Here is an 18,088-nt window from a genome sequence, read left to right on the forward strand (position 1 = left end):
TGCCGGGGCTGGTCTGAGCGCTGCATCCTTATTAACCCCCTTTGCCCTCACAAGTCACGGCATTATTCACATTTTACGGAGGAGGAAACTGAGGCACGGAGACGCAAAGTTTAGAGATACTCACCAGAGGCCTTTTGGTTGATAGGTGTAAAGCTGCGACTTACCCCCGATCACCTGGGCTCCTGCATTCGGTGACAGAAGCATCTGCTGACTCCCCTGCCCTCTCTCAGGTGTTCACACGCAACCCCACCTTCGGCCCCACCCTGGGGGCAAATCACAGCTCTCAGCTATGTGAGGCTCCTTCCCTCCAGAAAGGCAGGGTCTGTCCTGCCACAGCGCCCGGCTCTCAGCCAGCTTGGCCTTCTTGGGCTACAGTCAGGGTGGCCGGTGGTCCCTTGGGCAGGGTTCCAGGCTTGCCTGCAAGCAGCCCTTCTGAGGCGGCCAGAGTGACTCGGCGTAGCGAGGGTCCTCATGTCTTTCATCACACAGACCACGTGCTGCTGGGTTTTTTTCCATCGATTTCCTTGCCTTGCTCTACAAGGTTTTCCCCAGGACTTTACCATAATAATGTTTCTAGTCAGGCTGATGATGTCTCCCTTAAGAGATATTAATATTTGAATAAATTGTTCTTAAGGTGCATCTCCTTATGAAATAAACTATAACAAGCACGGTGTAGTGTTCCATGGAACACAGTATGCATCATGATATATAGAAGGGCTGTCACATATCCATAACTTTGCTTCAACTTCCTGAATCCGTCTGCAAGGGCTAGGATGCCTTTCTAGAACAATCTGTGTTGGAGAGGAAAACTCACCAAGGCTTCTTCAGAATGAGCTAGGATGTTGGGCTGGACCAGCCTTGGTGGTCAGCTGGGATGCAGCGGTTTCAGGGCTCTTGGGGAGCCCCTCCCGATAGCAGGAGGGGGCTGCTGTGCTGCAGGCTCCGAGAGCGAGTCCACTGTCCAACCAGGGAGCTGAGGTGTGCGATCCACCTCCTTCAAGATCATCCTTCCCCCTGCAGCCCAGCTGGACGATTCATTGCTTCCTGCTGCAAACCACTGCTGGAGGAGGATTTCACTGCATTTGAAGCTCTTTTCTTTAATGGCAGGTGTTTGATGCATAGCCATATCCAAATTTACTCTCCATTTAGTATTAAACATCTGTTCCAAACAGCATTGTGAAATGCAAATGCTAGCATCTGTGTTAAACCTTAATACAAAATTCATTAAACGCATAGCCCAAAACTTTCCAACCTCATTATAAAGCCGCGTGCTCTGCACTTGCTTACCAGAGCTGTGTCATGGCCCTGCAGCCTGTGCTTGAAGGCTCAACATTCAGGCTGTGCAGCACACAAAAACAATGCCAGGGGGATGGGGTGAGGTTGCCACCATTACCCAAGAGAGGCAGGAAGTCAGGCTCTGCTCGTTTTGTGCATCTGCAAGAGAAACTGGATGCCCAGTCCAAAGAACTCTCAGGCTTCACCACCCACGTAAACTCCGATATGTCCAGGCCTGAGACCTTGGTGGCTTCTGCAGTGAGGGCCAGGACAGGGTGGACCACTGGTCAAGACCTGTGGGCTGCCTGTGTAGTCAGCACCCACAAGGCCAAGAAGCCATTTGCAGAGAGGACTTGCAGGCAGTGGGGCCCCCACTCACCTGGAGTGCCAGGGAAGTGAGCTCACCATGCTTGTTTAGAACTGCAAGGCAGACAGGCTACAGGGCTGGCTAGAGTCTCGGAGCCTCTCCTTATTAGTGCACAGATGCTCAAAACCATTTCCATAGGATCTCTGCTAAAACACAAGGGACACCTCAGGGCAGCTGGGTACACAGAGGCACCAGATGCCACTTGGCCACTGTTGTGTTTGGTGACCGGGACATGTGTAGGGAGATGCAACTGAAGCAGAAGAAATGGGCAAATCCCTTGGAATAGAGAGGAAACTCAAGAGCACCAAGAGGCTGCTGTGACTGATTCTGCTGTTCCAGATATCTGTCATCAATGCCTTGCACCATGGTTTAATTGGCTGTGTTCTCTTTCTTCGTTGGTCATAAAATCATGGTACATCCACTTAGGTGGATGAAATAAATAATGTGTAACTAAAATAGGTTTTGCAAACCAGCACTCATCTGTAGTGTGTAATTTGCTCTAAACGTGTTCTATTTTATTCTATCTCATTTTTCAAAAATACTGGTCGTGATCTACTATATAGTCATGACCAAGATTTCCTGGTCCACTAATGGGCTGCAGTCTGAATAAGATGGTGATGGGAGCCAGCTCGCCAACCCTGTGTGGAAAACCTACCTGGATGTGGAAGAAACATGCCACACGGTTGAGCCTCTGAATCAGCCCTGTCTGACAGAAATGCAAAGGGAGTCACAAATACAATTTCAAATTTGTAGCAGCCCTGTTAAAAGCGTAAAAATAGGCTGGGCGCAATGGCATGCACCTGTCATGCAGCTACTAGGGAGGCTGAGGCAGGAAGATCACGGGCCCGGGAGTTCAAGACCAGCTGGGGCAACACAGCAAGACCCCATCTCTGAAAAAAAAAAGTGTAAAAATAAGCAGGTGAAGTTAACTCTATGTTTTATTTAACCCAACAATTTAAAAACATCTTACTATGTAATCAATATACAAACATTACTAATGAGCTACTTCACATTCTTCTCTTCACACTAAGTCTAAAACCTGGTGTGTTCTGTAGTTTGCACTGACAGCCCATCTCCATTCAGACTAGACACGTTTCGAGAGTGCAGAAAACAAGAGTCCCATGTGGCCAGTGGCTGCCATATTGGACAGCAGAGCTGCAGGGCAGAGGTCGGTCAATCTCTTCTGTAAAGGAACAGACAATAAATATTGTAGGCTTTGCAGACCAACAGTCTCTGCCACACCTACTCCACCTTGCCACGGTAGAGTAGAAGCAGACAAAGACAATACTTGAACAAATGTCCATGGCCGCATGTAGGTGGCAGGGCAGATCTGGCCTTCGGGCCACAGGCTGCCAACCCCTGATATGGGTCACTCCATGCCTGAAGCCACTGATGTTTCTAGACTCTCTAGTTCAACCCAGTAAGTCCTCTTTCTAAACTTGCTCAAGCTGTCATCAAAAATTCCCAATTCAGAGAGTTACCATTTTGAAATCTGGCCCCCACTGAGAAGCACCGGGCAGCCCTCAGAGGTCCTCTGGTCCACAGATTCCTCCCAGCTCTCTGGCTCCGTCCCAGGAGAACACTCCCCTGCCTGTGTGGCCCAAGCGCTCTGTGTCTGCCTCTCCTCCTCTCCCTTCCACCCCTTACTTCCTGCTGTCTTCTCTGAGCTGTTGACGGGCTCGCCTGCACTTGAAAAGCATGCAGGAACACGAGGCTGTCATCGGTGAGAGCCAGCACTGTCTGCTCAGGGACTTGGAATCCCTAACCCAGGGAGTGGGGGCGACTGTCAGGCTGGCTGCGGGCAAGCTGATGGAAAAGGCCCTCTGAGAGCATGGTGTTCCTGGCCTAGAGAAGCTTCCACACCCTCCCTGGTCACTGCACCTCAAGGCCCTGGAAGAAGCTGGTGGCACCGGCGCTGGAGCATCACTCACTTATAAGCACAAGCAGATGCCAGCCAAATGGCTCCAATGGCTGCTCTGAGCTCCAGACCAGGCACTTGCCCAGCCCTGCACAGGGAATGAGTTTCAAATGACAAACGTTTGCCTAGGGGCTTCCAAATGCCATTCCCGGAACCGAAGATCACTGTGTGATGGCAGCGTGGTGTGGACTTCCCTGGTTTGCCTGCCTGGTCCCCCACTGTCCCGCGGGGGCTCCTTGTCCCCGGCTGGCCTCTGCTGATTAGGAGGCCCTGACCAATGAGTCGCTGCTCTGAGGTTTCTGGACTTGGAGAGGGGAGTGGGGCTCTCTCTGTCAGCTGAGATCCCATTTGGAAGCTGTTGGCTGCCATGGAGAATGCCAATTTGCAGTGCAAGCGAAAGAAGCCAATGGCCCATATGCCAAGGGAGGAGAGTGGGGAAGGAGCAGGCAGGGCCCCAGGGGCATCTGTGGCCTGGAGCTCGTGTTCAGAGTCTGGCTCATTCTTGCTTTTTCTAGTAGCTTAGTGGCTCTTGAGGCATCTCCAAGTGTTTTCACTGAGTCATTCTTTCTGCTTGAGCCAGTTTCCGTTTTGTGTCTACCACATGCAAGCAGATGAGCCCTATGAAGTCCCGTTAAATGAGTCCAATCTAAAGCAGTGGTGGAAGCTGCAGCGAGTGCAACCAGCAGAAAGGGGCAAGAATGGTGTGTCCAGGGATGCCAGGAGGAGCTCAGCCCTTCAGTAGCTGGAACCTGAGGCCAGCAGCTCCTTCCCCACCCATTGCCCCGTTGTCACTGCTGTAGGGCTTAGTTTAGACTTCAGGAGAAGCACCTCCCCTCCCCAGAGGAGAAAGCACAGGGCTGCTCGGCTAACCCAGACAGAACTCCGTGCCCATGCTGTTTTCATCGTGGAGAATGCAAAACACTTGTGATATTCATCGATATCACATGAGCCTTTGGGGGCATCACAGGCATCACCTGGAGAAGAAAAGCCAAAGTCATCCCAAGCTGGGCACACAGGAGCTGCTCTTTAGACTTCCCAAAAAGACTGGAGTGGGTTGCACAGTGTCCCCCCAAATCCACATCCACTTGGCACTTCAGAATGGAACTTGTTGGAAATAGGGTCTCTGCAGATGCTGTTAGTTAAGAGGAGGTCATGCTGCATTAGAGTGGGCCCTAACCCAGTGACTGGTGTCCTTATGAGAAGAAAGGACACACAGACAGAGGGAGGAAGACGGCCATGTGGTGCTGGAGAGGCAGACGGGATGCAGCAGCTGCAAGCCACGGAACCCAGAGAGCACTGAGAACCCAGAGGCTGGAGGGAACCCGCCCCAGAGCCCTGGGAGAGAGCACCACCCTGCAGACCCTATTTTGATTTTGGACTTCTGGCCTCCAGAACTGTGGAAGAATAAATGTCTATTGTTTTCAGCCATCCAAGTTTGCAGCCATTTGTTGTGACGGCAGCCCTAGAAAATTCATTCAGGGATTCAGGGAGCCACCGGAAAAACTCAGCTCCCTGCAGCCCACGCTGCAGCCCACCCACCCTGCACCGTTGGGTTGCCCTGCCGAGGGAGCGTGGGGCACCCCCCGCACAAAGCCCTCGTCCCTCTCGGTGTGCCATGGGCTCCTTGCCTTCCTGGGCCCTGCCCCGTCCTCTGGGTCCCCTTTGCTGCCGCACATCCCACTTTTCCGATAACCTCAGGGGGTGTTATTATATCATCTACATCGGCATCTGCCTCTCCCTCCTGCACGCAGGTCCTGGAGGCTGCCCCCGGCCCACAGAAGCACTCATGAATGAATCACCAAATAGGATAATTCAGCTGAACTGAACTTTACTTGTACTTAAAGAAGAAACAGCTGGGCCTTGTTGGCAAAGCAGGGATTAGAGAAGCAACCGTCGCTGTTTGTCAAGGGCTTGACATTTGTCAGAACGGGGGCTGGATGGCTCGCGTTGCCTGGATGGATTCGTTCTTTCCCACATCCAGTGAGGGAGATGCTCCTATACCCATTTGACAGATGAGGTGACCGAGCCCCCGTGATGTGTCACTGGGGGGCCCTGCCGGTCTGGCTCTGGCAGCCACAGGGTGCCACCCACTCTCCTGCACACCCCTGCTCTCTCAGGTGGTATCAACCCCACACAAAAGGGAGGAGTTTTCCTCTCAGAAGGACCCGGGAACCACCTCAGCCCTGTGCTCGATTTGCTAACAGGACAGTCACCCAGCTGGCATTCACAGCGACAATGGCTGACATTTTGACATTAAATTCAAATTCCCTTAATTTAGGCGATTCTGTTTATAATCAGCAGCAGCCACACGCACTTCTGAGCCCTGCTTCACGAGGTTGGAGAGGGCGCCTCTTTTGACCATCCAGACTCCTGGGTGGGGAGCAGCGGGGCTGGCTGTCCTGGGAGCCTAGGTGGGCATGGGGCACAGAGCTGAGTGGGGCAAACAGGGCCGCCTCGGGGTCAAAAAGCTTCAGGGTTCCTGCAGACATAGTGGGGCAGGATGGGACGCGTTCCCAGGCCTCCCTCCCCACCCTGGTGTGCCTCACCATCTGCCTCCTCCAAACCTGGCCCAGGCCCAGCCAGCACACCTGGGTGCAGAAGGTACGAGTCCATGAGGGCCAGACCACAGAGCCATGTGTCAGCTGGACTGCTCATCCTGAGCCCGGGACCCCACTGGCTTGGCAGGACAGGCCTCCCCAGGAGCCACAGTCCTCTGTGCAAGCCAAGGTGGTGAGGATGGTTCTGCCCCCACAGGGCGCTGGGCCCGGTCTCCTTCATTCAGACTGTGCCTTGGTGAGAATCAGTGTGTGGCCCCTTCCCGACAGGCTTCACTCCCACTTCACGTCCTCGCTCAGGAAGTCGTCCTGAAATTTCTGATGTGTTGGAACAAGACAGCCGTGGCCTCAGCTCTCCAATGGACAAGGTGGCAGTGTTTGCCCGGCAGCCTGGCCCCTAGTGGCCCACTACCCTGTCTCTGATGCCATGAAGAGCTGCCCCAGCCCCACGGGATGCCCACCAGGATCAGAGACCTGGGGCGGCTTTTCCTCCGGGCCCACCCTGTTAGCCCACATCCCACCCCGCTTCAAGCCTGTGCCCCCGGCACACTTATAGCTGCCTTCTGCTTGTGCCTGTCTCCTGCCTGTGCCCATCTCCTACCTGTACTCATCTCCTGCCTGTGCCCATCTCCTGCCTGTGCCTATCTCCTGCCTGTGCCTGTCTCCTGCCTGTGCCCGTCTCCTGCCTGTACCTGTCTGCTGCCTGTGCCCGTCTCCTGCCTCTGCCCATCTCCTGCCTGTGCCCATCTTCTGCCTCTGCCCGTCTCCTGCCTGTATCTGTCTCCTGCCTGTGCCCGTCTCCTGCCTGTGCCTGTCTCCTGCCTGTACCCGTCTCCTGCCTGTACCCGTCTCCTGCCTGTGCCTGTCTCCTGCCTGTATCTGTCTCCTGCCTGTGCCCGTCTCCTGCCTGTACCCGCCTGCTGCCTGTGCCCATCTCCTGCCTGTGCCCGTCTCCTGCCTGTGCCCATCTCCTGCCTGTGCCCATCTCCTGCCTGTGCCCATCTTCTGCCTGTGCCCGTCTCCTGCCTGTATCTGTCTCCTGCCTGTGCCCGTCTCCTGCCTGTACCTGTCTCCTGCCTGTACCCGTCTCCTGCCTGTGCCCATCTCCTGCCTGTGCCCATCTTCTGCCTGTGCCCGTCTCCTGCAGATGATGGAAACAGCCTCACAAGAGCCTGCTGTGCACACTCATCCCCTAAGACCAACTCACTCCCACTTGAGAAACTCTTGCTCCTGCTGAGGTCAGCAGACATTCATGAAACGCAGGTGTAAGAGATGGCTGGAAGTTTGTTTTCTTTTACTTTCATTGGAAGCAGGTTACAAGCTGCCTTTTAGAAGTACACAAAAAGTGCAAATTGGAGACAGGATGGTTCACAAAACGCTTCTGAGATGCACCCCGTGCCCATCAGCATGGCCATTTAATGCTATCCACAGGGTGCATGGGCACGTCACGCGTTTGTCTCTCACCCTGGACAAGGCCAGGAAGGTCTATGGCCCGGCTGCATCTCCAGGGCCCGGACACATGAGCCCAGTGGCCTTGGGCAAGTGGCTTCACCTCCTAGAAATTCAGTTCCACCCTCTGCAAATGGGACTGTTACCCCTGGTCTTGCAGGTGTGACAAGGATCAAAGATGAGGTGCAGAAACCCCCAGCAGCATGGCTGGCGCGGGGGAGGCTCTAACCCCAGGGCCTTCGGTCCCAGGCTCCCTGCTTCAGAGCAGTGATGGGCGGGCTTCTATTCTGGGATCTGTGAGATTCTATGGGCCAAAGCCAAGCAGGAGCTTTAACCAACACTCAAGCCAGGAAGGACAGCATGTTGGTGCTTGTCAGGGGCTGAACTGTGCCCCTCCTGGTTCATAGCTCTAAACCCTGACCCCCATTGTGACTATATTTGGAATTGGGCCCTTTAAGAAGGTAACAGAGGTTAAATGAGGTCCTAAGGGTGGGGCCCTAATGCAATGGGACTGGCATCCTTATAATAAGAGGGAGTGGCACCAGGGATGCGTGCACAGAGGGTAAGGCCAGGCGAGGACACAGCACCTTTGCTGTCTGCAAGCCAGGAGGAGAGGCCTCAGGGGAAACCCACCTATTGGCACCTTGATCTTGGACTTCCAGCCTCCAGATAATGAGAGAATAAACACGTTGTTTAACACATCCTGCCCCAGGTGGTGGCATTTTGTCAGCCCCAAAAGATGAATCCAGCAAGCCTCCGTGATCTTATTCATTTATCCTTAGAATTCTGTATTTTGACTGATTCGCTGATTGATACCCTGCCATATGCCAAGAAGGATGTGTTCTAATGTCTGTGTTTACAGGCAAATGGTTCCCATGAACAGTGCTAGGAGCCGCTCACAGTGGTGAGAATTATCCTTTCACATTTACAGGCATGTGGTCGGGCGCTCCCATTTCACGGGTGATCTTATGGAGTGAACCGTGTCTGTCTGCAGCATTGACAGTGGGATTTGCGGTTGAAACGCGAGGGGACACTTGGGCAGCCGGACGTGCGTGCTGCTGTCCACATCGCGCCTGCCTGTGCTTCGTCAGGCTCCACACTGCCTGTGCTATACTATCCAGGGGATGCCAGCCTGGGCGCTCTTCACATCCTCCTTCCAAAGAACTCAGGACGCATCCACGTGCCGCTCCAGAGTATTCTCTGCTGGGCAATTTCAAGGGATATTCATGGAGGGTAATTTTTCCTCTCTTTGAATCTCATTTAGATGCGGTTGTGTTTGTGAGGCTGGAGATTCCAAGTGTTCCTCGTTACTGGGCATCCTGCCTAATTTGAAATGTTTTCCCCTCACAGCCCTTGAGAATCCACAAAATGATCCGAGAGGTCAGCTTTGCACCAGAGCTCCAGTGCTGACCAGTGTCGGGGGTGGGGGCAGGTAATTTGGGCTCCATGTTCAGGCAATAAACACCTCTCCATGCATACCAAAATATACAAAAGGAGCCAGGCGCGGTGGCTCACGTCTGTAATCCCAGCACTTTGGGATCACAAGGTCAGGAGTTCGAGACCAGCCTGGCCAATATGGTGAAATCCTGTCTCTACTAAAAATACAAAAATTAGCCAGTCATGGTGGTGGGTGCCTGTAGTCCCAGCTACTTGGGAGGCTGAGGCAGGAGAATCGCTTGAACCCTGGAGGTGAAGGTTGCAGTGAGCCCAGGTTGCGCCACTGCACTCCAGCCTAGGCGAGACTCCATCTGAAAAAAAAAAATATATATATATATACATATTTATATTTCCATATAAATATAAATATATATATATGCCCCTGGCAGGACCCCATGCCCACGGTGTTCCAGGGAGCACAGCCCTCTGTGTGGGAGGCAGGAGGCTGAGAGTGAGCACCCACCAGCCTTGAGTCCTCAGGCTGTCAGCCCGAGCCTAAGTGCCCCTTGACTCTGAGGGGTTCCAAGTGAGGGGAAGGTTCCCACACCCACCGCCCACCTGCTGCCAGGCCCTGGGGGAGCTCTAGTGAGAAACGTCCACGTACTACTGCCCAACACGCTCGCCGCTCCTGAAGAGTTTTGTTTGAGTAGAAATGTCCCCGTGTCCACTGCCATTTTGCTGGAACAGACTCCAGGCTGCACAGAGGCGCCAACACTGTCCCCAGCCGGAGGCCACCGCTGCTGCCCTCACAGCTGCCATCTCACGGTCTCCCCCTGCCCCACTTCAGGGCTCTCCCTGGGGGGCCAAACAAGGCCCGGCGATGGGGTGGAGCCACTCGCAGCCTCCCCCGACCCACGCGCCTGCCCACCACCCCACATCCTCCCCCAAAACCTCCACACCCGAGGGGAGACCAGGGGCAGCCGGGGACATAGGGCCACACTCTGTCCCCAGAACTGTTGGGATGGAGAAGAGTGTACTACATTCCCATGTGTGGGACCGCTATCCCACCAGCGAGATCAAGTTAAAGGTAGACTGAGAGGGTTCAGGAAGGCGGGGAAGGATGGGCCACAGTCCTACCCAGGGACTTGCTATCCCACCGCCGGGTGAAGTTAGGGTAGAATGGGAGTTAGCGTTAATTCAGGAAGGTGGGGAAGGATGCGCTACAGCCCCACCTGGGGACTTGCTATCCCACCACCGGGTGAAGTTATGCTAGATTGGGAGTTAGTATTAATTCAGGAAGGTGGGGAAGGATGCGCTACAGTCCCACCTGGGGACTTGCTATCCCACCACGGGGTGAAGTTAGGGTAGATTGGGAGTTAGCGTTCAGGGAGACAGGGAAGGATGCGCTACAGTTCCCCTGTGGCTCTCAGTGAAGCTAAGGTGGGCTGAGTTAGCATTCAGCAAGAGCCAAGGCTGCAGCCGGGGCTCAAGTCAGCGTCATCGTCAGAGCTGAGACTCCAGTAGGTTTGATTGCAGATCCCTGAACACCTCCTCTCTATGGGGGATCCTGAGACCCTGAACGGCCACCACCCCAATCCTGGCAACCCCGGCCCCTCGGCCGTGAGACTTTCACTTGCAGCTGCTTGGAATAATCAGGACATTCCCCGAAGGCCCAGGTGCTGCTCTGCTCTCCTCGGGGGCCGAAACCCCTTCCTCCGTGCGTGTGCCGTGGGCGTCACGTGCAGAGCTTCCCATGCTGCCTCCTCAACTTGTCTCAGCAGGAGGGCCTGGTGAGGGGTCGCTCTGCCCCTGGCGAGGGCCATCCCTGGATGTAGGGTCCCAAGCCCTCTGCTCAGCTGCCTGTCCTGTTGAAGGGGATGACCCCCTGGGATTCTGAATCCTGAATGGACAACTGTCTTTTGTGCTAAGTGCCTGCCTCTGAGGGCCTTGCATAGGCCAGACACTTCAGGCACCACCACTCCAAATGCACCCTGTGTAGAATCAGTAGCCCTGGGCGGTGGGCGGGGACTCTCCCTTTGGTCCTGTGTATTGCTTGGGCTCAGCGCCAACAGCGCCAGGGCCTCCCTTCCTTGGGTGAGCCCAGCCAGCCGGCTGCACGGGCCTCTCTGGCAACAACCCAGATGCCTCGCCTGCCTGAGTGAGAGGTGGGCTCTGGGCAAGTCCTCAGCAGCTGGCAATTGTGGGGGACCGGCAGGGCAGGGGTCCCCTGACCCCATAGCTCTGCCTGACCTGAAAGGAAGCTTGAGAAGTAAAGGCAAAGAGGGGGTGACCCAGTGTGTGGGCCCAGACTACTCATCCACAAGTCCCAGAGGCTGGGTGGCTTCAGGGTATAAGAGGTGATGTGGCCTCCAATGAGGCCCCAGCCATGACCATAGGGATTCCTGCTGCCGCTGTGGCCGTGGGCAGAGTGGGTCTTGGGCATGGGCCAGCACCCAGGGAATGGACAGGGGCAGGAGGCCAGGCCAGCTCCTGGGTCAGGGCTGCCATGAACGTAGAGGGGAGAGCACTGATGCCTCAGGAACTTCACCGCAGGCAGAATGAGTCCAGAAAAGCCCAAGAAGGAAGTGAGTGTGATTCCCCGTGTCTGCTCCTGCCAGCCGATGCTGCAGCCTGGTTCTCCCTGGAGCCCTTGGGCATCTGCTTCTGGTGGTGATAGTTCAGGAGACCAGCACTCTGGGCAGATTGGTTTCCTATGGCTGCCATAACAGACCAGCAATTGGGTGACTTAAGCCAACAGAAGTGTATTATCTGACAGTTCTAGAGGCTAATGTCTGAAATCAAGGTGTGGGCAGGGCTGGTTCCTTCGGGAAGCTCTGAGGGAAAACCCATCCCATGCCTCTGTCCCAGCTTCTGGGGGCTGCCAGCATCCTTCACACTCCGTGGCTTGCGGATGCATCACTCAGTGTCGGCATTCACGGTCACAGCGCCTTCTCCTCCGTGTCTGAGTCCTTTCATCCACCCTCGTCCAGCAGGATCTAATCTCCAGCCTTAATTACATCTGCAAAAACCCTACTTTCAAATAAGGTCATATTCTGAGGTTCTGGGTGGACATGAATTTTTGGATGGACACTAACCAACCACTAAGCTGGATATGGGAATTGCTCGTCCAGCCAACTGTGAAAAAGTGAACGTTGCTGTCCAAACCCCACTGCAGTGCCAGGGAAGGGAGGCACAGGGGGAACCAGATGCAGCTCTCCTCCAAGACACGCTCCTCTTTAGTTTCTAACCTCCTTAATTTTAATTAAGCCTAATTATCGTAACAACCCTAGTGAATTGAAATTGGGGGTTGTATTAATTTTCTATTGCTGCCATAATAAATTACCACAAACTTAGTGACTTATCACAAAATTCATTATTTTACAGCTCTGTGAGTCAGAAGTCCAACATGGGTTTCACTGGGCTAAACTGAAGGCACCAGGCAACTTGCATTCCTCTCCAGAGGTTCTGGGAGAGAATCAATTTCCTTGCTTTTCCTGGATTCTAGAGGCCACCTGTGCTCCTTGGCTCATGGCCACCTCCTTCATCCTCAAAGCCAGCAATGGCTGGCAGAAAGTTTTTCACATTACTCCCTTCTGATTGCTTCTTCTCTTCCCTCTTCCACTTTAATAGGCCTCTGTAATTACATTGTACCTAGCCAGACAACCCAAAATAATATTCCTATTCTCTGAGTAAGCTGCCTAGTAGCCTTAATTCCATCTGCAACCTTAATTCTCCTTTCCCATGAAAGGTAATATATTCCCAGCTTCCAGGGATTAGGATATGGATATCTTGTGGGGTGGGGGGTGACCTTATTCTGTCTAACATAGGAATTTTTCCAGATATCTTATTATTATTGATTTCTAACGTATTCCATTTTTGTTGATGTACACCTTCTGCATTATCTCAATTGTTTAAATGTATAAAGACTTGTTATGTGCCCCAGCATGTGGTGGTCTATCTTGCAGAACATGCCACACACTTGAAAAGAATGTGTATTCTGAAGTTGCAGCATATAGTATAAATACCAATCAGGTCAAGGTCATTGATCATCTTTTTATATCACCTATATTTTAACTGAATTTTTCTCTATTTGTTCTATCAATTGCTGGGAAATGGCTGCTAAAATCTCTAAGACTGTAAGATTGTCTATTTCTTCTTTTATTAGGTGCATACATATTTATGATTGTGATGTCTTCCTGATACACGGACTCTTTCGTCATCATGAAGTGACCCTCTTTATCGCCCTTTTTTTTTTTTTTTTGAGACAGAGTCTCGCTCTGTCACCCAGGCTGGAGTGCAGTGGTGTGATCTCAGCTCACTGAAAGCTCTGCCTCCCAGGTTCATGCCATTCTCCTGCCTCAGCCTCCCAAGTAGCTGGGACTACAGGCGCCTGCCACCATGCCCGGCTAATTTTTTTTTTTGTATTTTTTTTTTTTTTTTTTTTTTTAGTAGAGACAGGGTTTCACCGTATTAGCCAGGATGGTCTCAATCTCCTGACCTTGTGACCCACCCACCTCGGCCTCCCAAGGTGCTGGGATTACAGGCATGAGCCACCGCGCCCAGCCTCTTTATTGCTTTTAATGCTCTTTGTCTTGCAGTTGGTTTCATTGGATATTAATGCAGCCACTCCAGTTTTCTTTTTTCTTTCTTTCTTTTTTTTTTTTTTAGATGGAGTCTCGCACTGTTGCCCAAACTGGTGTGCAGTGGCGCAATCTCAGCTCCCTGCAACCTCCACCTCCCTGCAACCTCCACCTCCCAGGTTCAAGCGATTCTCCTGCCTCAGCCTTCCGAGTAGCTGGAACTACAGGGGTGCGCCACCACACCCAGCTAACTTTTGTATTTTTAGTAGAGACAGGGTTCCACTGTGTTGGCCAGGCTGGTCTTGAACTCCTGACCTCGTGATCCACCCACCTCAGCCTCCCAAAGTGCTGGGATTACCAGCGTGAGCCACCGTGCCCAGCCCCCACTCCAGTTTTCTTATGCTTACTGGCTGCATGGTATATCTTTCTCCGACTATTTATGCTCAATCTGTTCAAGTTTTCATATTTGAAGTGAATTCTTAAAATGATTGTTACAGCTAGGTCTTGCATTTTTAAAAAGTCAGTTTTTATTGTGTTAAAATACAGATAACATGTAATTTACCGTCTTAACCATTTTAAAACTCACAGTTCAGTAGTGTCAAGTATATTTACATTGCTGTGCAACCCATCTCTAGAACTTTGTCACCTTACAAAACAAACTCTATACCCATTGGATTCGTCCATCCTTGCGTTGCCATAAAGAACTACCTGAGATTGAGTAATTTATAAAGAAAAGAGATTTAATTGGATCACAGTTCTGCAGGATACATAGGAAGAATGGCTGGAGAGGCCTCAGGACACTTACAATCATGGCATAAGGTGAAGAGGAAGAAGGCATGTGGCTGAAGCAGGAGAAAGAGAGAGAAGGGGGAGGCGCTACACATGTAAACAACGAGATCTCATGAGGACTTACTCACTATCATGAGAACAGCAGGCAGAAATCCACTAATGATCCAATCACCTCCCACCAGGCCCCTCCTCCAACACTGTGGGTTACAATTCAACTTGAGACTTGAGTGGGGACACAGACCCAAACCATGTTACCCATTAACAATAACTCCCCATTTTTCTCTTTCTCCAGCCCCTGGCAACAACCATTCTGTTTCTTATAAGTTAGTCTACTCCAGATATCTTAGGTAAGTGGAATCATGCAGTATTTGTCTTTTTATGACTGGCTTATTTCACTTAGCATAATGTCCTCAAGGTTTAGCCATGTTGTAGCATGTATCAGAATTTACTTCTTTATTAAGTTTAAATACTATTCCTTTTTTTGGATATACCACATTTGTTTGTTCACTCTTCTGTCCATAACTTTGGTTCCACCTTTTAGCTATTGTGAATAATACTGCTATCAATGTGGGTGTCATGAGTGTATAAATATTTCTCTGAAACTCTGCTTTGAATTATTTTGGATATATACCCAGAAGTGGAATTGTTGGATCATATGGAAATTCTACGTTTAATTTTTTGGAACTGCCATACTGTTTTTCTACAGCAGCTGTGCCATTTTACATTTTCCACCAACAAGATATGAGGGCTCTGATTTCTCCACATCCTTTTCAATATCTGTCCTTTTTCTTTTTTTGATAGTGGCCTTCCTAATGGTTGTGAAATGTGGGTATTGTTTCTTAAAATCTAGTCTGACAATCTCTGCCTTTTAATTATAATGCTCAGTCCATTAACATTTAACATGATTTTTGATATGGTTAGATTCGGTGTGCTAATTTATTATTTGTTTTCTGTTTCTTCCCTCTGTTTCATGTTCCTCATTTCTGGGAAAGGGACACCTTTCCCAGTTTTGATACTCTTCATTACTTCTTTAAATCTGAATTTCCAACTGGTATCATCTCCCTTCAAAGAACTTCTAAGTTTTCTTTGATCTGAGAATAGCTTCATTTTGCCTTTATTCTGATTACAGAATTCTAGGTTGATAGTTTCTTTTTTCCAGAACTTTTTTTTTTCTTGAGAGAGAGTCTTGCTCTGTTACCCAGGCTGGAGTGCAGTGGTGTGATCTTGGCTCATTGCAAGCTCTGCCTCCCGGGTTCACACCATTCTTCTGCTTCAGCCTCCCGAGTAGCTGAGACTACAGGTGCCCGCCACTGCACCCGGCTAATTTTTTGTATTTTTAGTAGAGACGGGGTTTCACCATGTTAGCCAGGATGGTCTCGGTCTCCTGACCTCGTGATCCGCCCACCTCAGCCTCCCAAAGTGCTGGGATTACAGGCATGAGCCACCACGCCCGGCCTTTTATTATTATTTTGGCATCACTCTGGTATATCAACTTTGGAAACAAAATACATCATTCTATTTATAGCATTCTGTTTTCAGCAGTGATATTTTCATTTACAAAATATAGTAATTCTTCATTGCTAAAAATGTCAAATCTTAGAAAATGTGGCTTTCCAACACATGATGTTATCATCATTCTCGAACAGTTGTTGGCCAAAGATTCATTTGATGAATCAGATTTTTCTGGAATAGACAATTCTGATGATTCAGACAATTCTGATGTGAGCTCTGTTCAGAAATAACTTCAAGAGGCCAGGCGCGGTGGCTCACGCCTGTAATCTCAGCACTTTGGGAGGCTGAGGCAGGCAGATCATGAGGTCAGAAGTTCGAGACCAACCTGGCCAACATGGTGAAACCCCGTCTCTACTAAAAATACAAAAATTAGCCAGGCATGGTGGCACATGCCTGTAATCCCAACTACTCCAGAGGCTGAGGCAGGAGAATCACTTGAACCTGGGAGATGGAGGTTGCAGTGAGCCAAGATCATGCCATTGTACTCCAGCCTCAGTGACCAATCTCAAAAAAAAAAAAATCAAACCCCAAGAATAGTTTTATATTTTATTTTCACATTGAAATTTAGTCAGATTTGCTTCAGCCTCAAAGAGCATGTTTATGTAAAACTAATTGACTGCTGGCAGCAAGCTGCACATTTTTTTCTAAACAAGAAAAGGACTAAATCATCCAATTCGGAGTTCACTGAACTTTTACAATCTCACATTTGTGTGGTACAACAACAAATTTAGGAAATGTTTTGGCCACTACACCTTTGAATGTTTTGTCTGCGCCATCCTGTTTCCTTTACTCATAGGACTCAAATTATATCTATGTTACACCCTTTGATATTACCCCCTAGGTTCCCACGGCTCTGTTCATTATTTTTAAATCATTTTTCTCTCTCCTCTTCAGAATAGATTTTATCTGTATTCAAGTACACTGATCTTCATTTCTCATCTCTGTTCTGTTATTAAGACAATCCAGTGAATCTTTAATTTCAGATATTGTCTTTTTTTCAGTTCCAGAATTTCCACTTGGTCCGTATTTTCAGTTTCTATTTCTTAGCTGAGATTTCTTATCTTTTCTTTCCTGCAAGCATATTTCCCTTTACTTCATTGAGTATCGTTGTAATATCTTTCTTAAAATCCTTGTCTTTTTTTTTTTTTTTTTTTTTTTTGAGACGGAGTCTCACTCTGTCACCCAGGCTGGAGTGCAGTGGCGTGATCTCCGCTCACTGCAAGCTCCGCCTCCCGGGTTCACGCCATTCTCCTGCCTCAGCCTCCTGAGTAGCTGGGACTGCAGGCACCTGCCACCATGCCCAGCTAATTTTTTGTATTTTTAGTAGAGACGGGGTTTCACCGTGTTAGCCAGGATGGTCTCAATCTCCTGACCTCGTGATCTGCCCACCTCGGCCTCCCAAAGTGCTGGGAAAATCCTTGTCTTTTAATTTCAACATCTTGATCATCTCAGAATTGTTCTCAGTTGATTGACTTTTTGGTTTAAACTGGGTCGCATTTTCCTGGTTCTTCATATGTCAAGCAATTTTAGATTGTATCCTGAATATTAGGAACATTATGTTGTGGAGGTTCTAAACTCTGTTCTAATCTTCCAGAGAATGTTCATTTTTTTCTCAGTTAAACTTAAACGGCAAATTTGTCTCTTTCGTATCAGCTCAAATCACAGTTTAGATATTTTATCCTTAGCTAAAATGCATTGAGTCTGCCTAAAAGCATGTGTAGTTCAAAAGTTAAGCAGAGAACTGAGTAGAGCTTGTTTTTTGTTTTTCCTTTTTGGTCTAGAGTTTGTAGTTTTTATTTGCAAGAGGTTTAGGTCCAGTAGGAGTTAAGGCCATGCCCATATTTTTTCTAACGTGTGAGTGTTTTGTTCACCTGTCACAAAGCTGGGAAGCCTGTGAGCAGGTGACTTAGTGACAGACGGAAAAACCTTCAGAGGAGGTTGAGGAATAAAAGAGCAACTCTCTCTAGGCAGAGGGCAGAGGCAGCTGTAAACAAATCAACCTGTATTAGGCAGCTCAGGCTGGGTGGTTTAACCAACAGAAATTTCTTTTCTCACCATCCAGGAGGCTGGAAGTCCAAGATCAAGGTATCAGCAGATATGGTTTCCTCTGAGGTCCCTCTTCTTGGCTTGCTGATGCTTGCCCTCTCCCCGTGTCATCCTATGGCCATCCTTTGGTGTGTTTCGTCTGTGTCTTTGCCTCCTCTTCTTCTATCCAACCAGGCATACTGGATTAGGACCCACCCCAAAGACCTCATTTAACCTTTGT

At 50.2% G+C, this 18,088-nt stretch overlaps 1 protein-coding gene across 2 annotated transcripts in view; it reads right to left on the minus strand.

The window, feature by feature from the left end:
• Positions 1 to 2,800: 2,800 nt before the first annotated feature.
• C8H10orf143 (chromosome 8 C10orf143 homolog) overlaps positions 2,801 to 18,088 on the minus strand; it is a 95,244-nt gene continuing 79,956 nt past the window's right edge. Inside the window, exon 5 of one of the 2 annotated variants that reach the window (XM_034931727.2) lies at positions 2,801 to 2,825. In XM_034931727.2, coding sequence (XP_034787618.1) covers positions 2,816 to 2,825 — 10 coding nt within the window. In that variant the 3' untranslated portion in view covers positions 2,801 to 2,815. Of the gene's footprint in view, positions 2,826 to 16,183; positions 18,048 to 18,088 lie in introns of those variants that run through there. The other variant, XM_034931724.3, reaches the window with a different exon arrangement.

Source organism: Pan paniscus, chromosome 8 (genome assembly GCF_029289425.2).
Source record: "Pan paniscus chromosome 8, NHGRI_mPanPan1-v2.0_pri, whole genome shotgun sequence".
Classification (NCBI taxonomy): domain Eukaryota; kingdom Metazoa; phylum Chordata; class Mammalia; order Primates; family Hominidae; genus Pan; species Pan paniscus.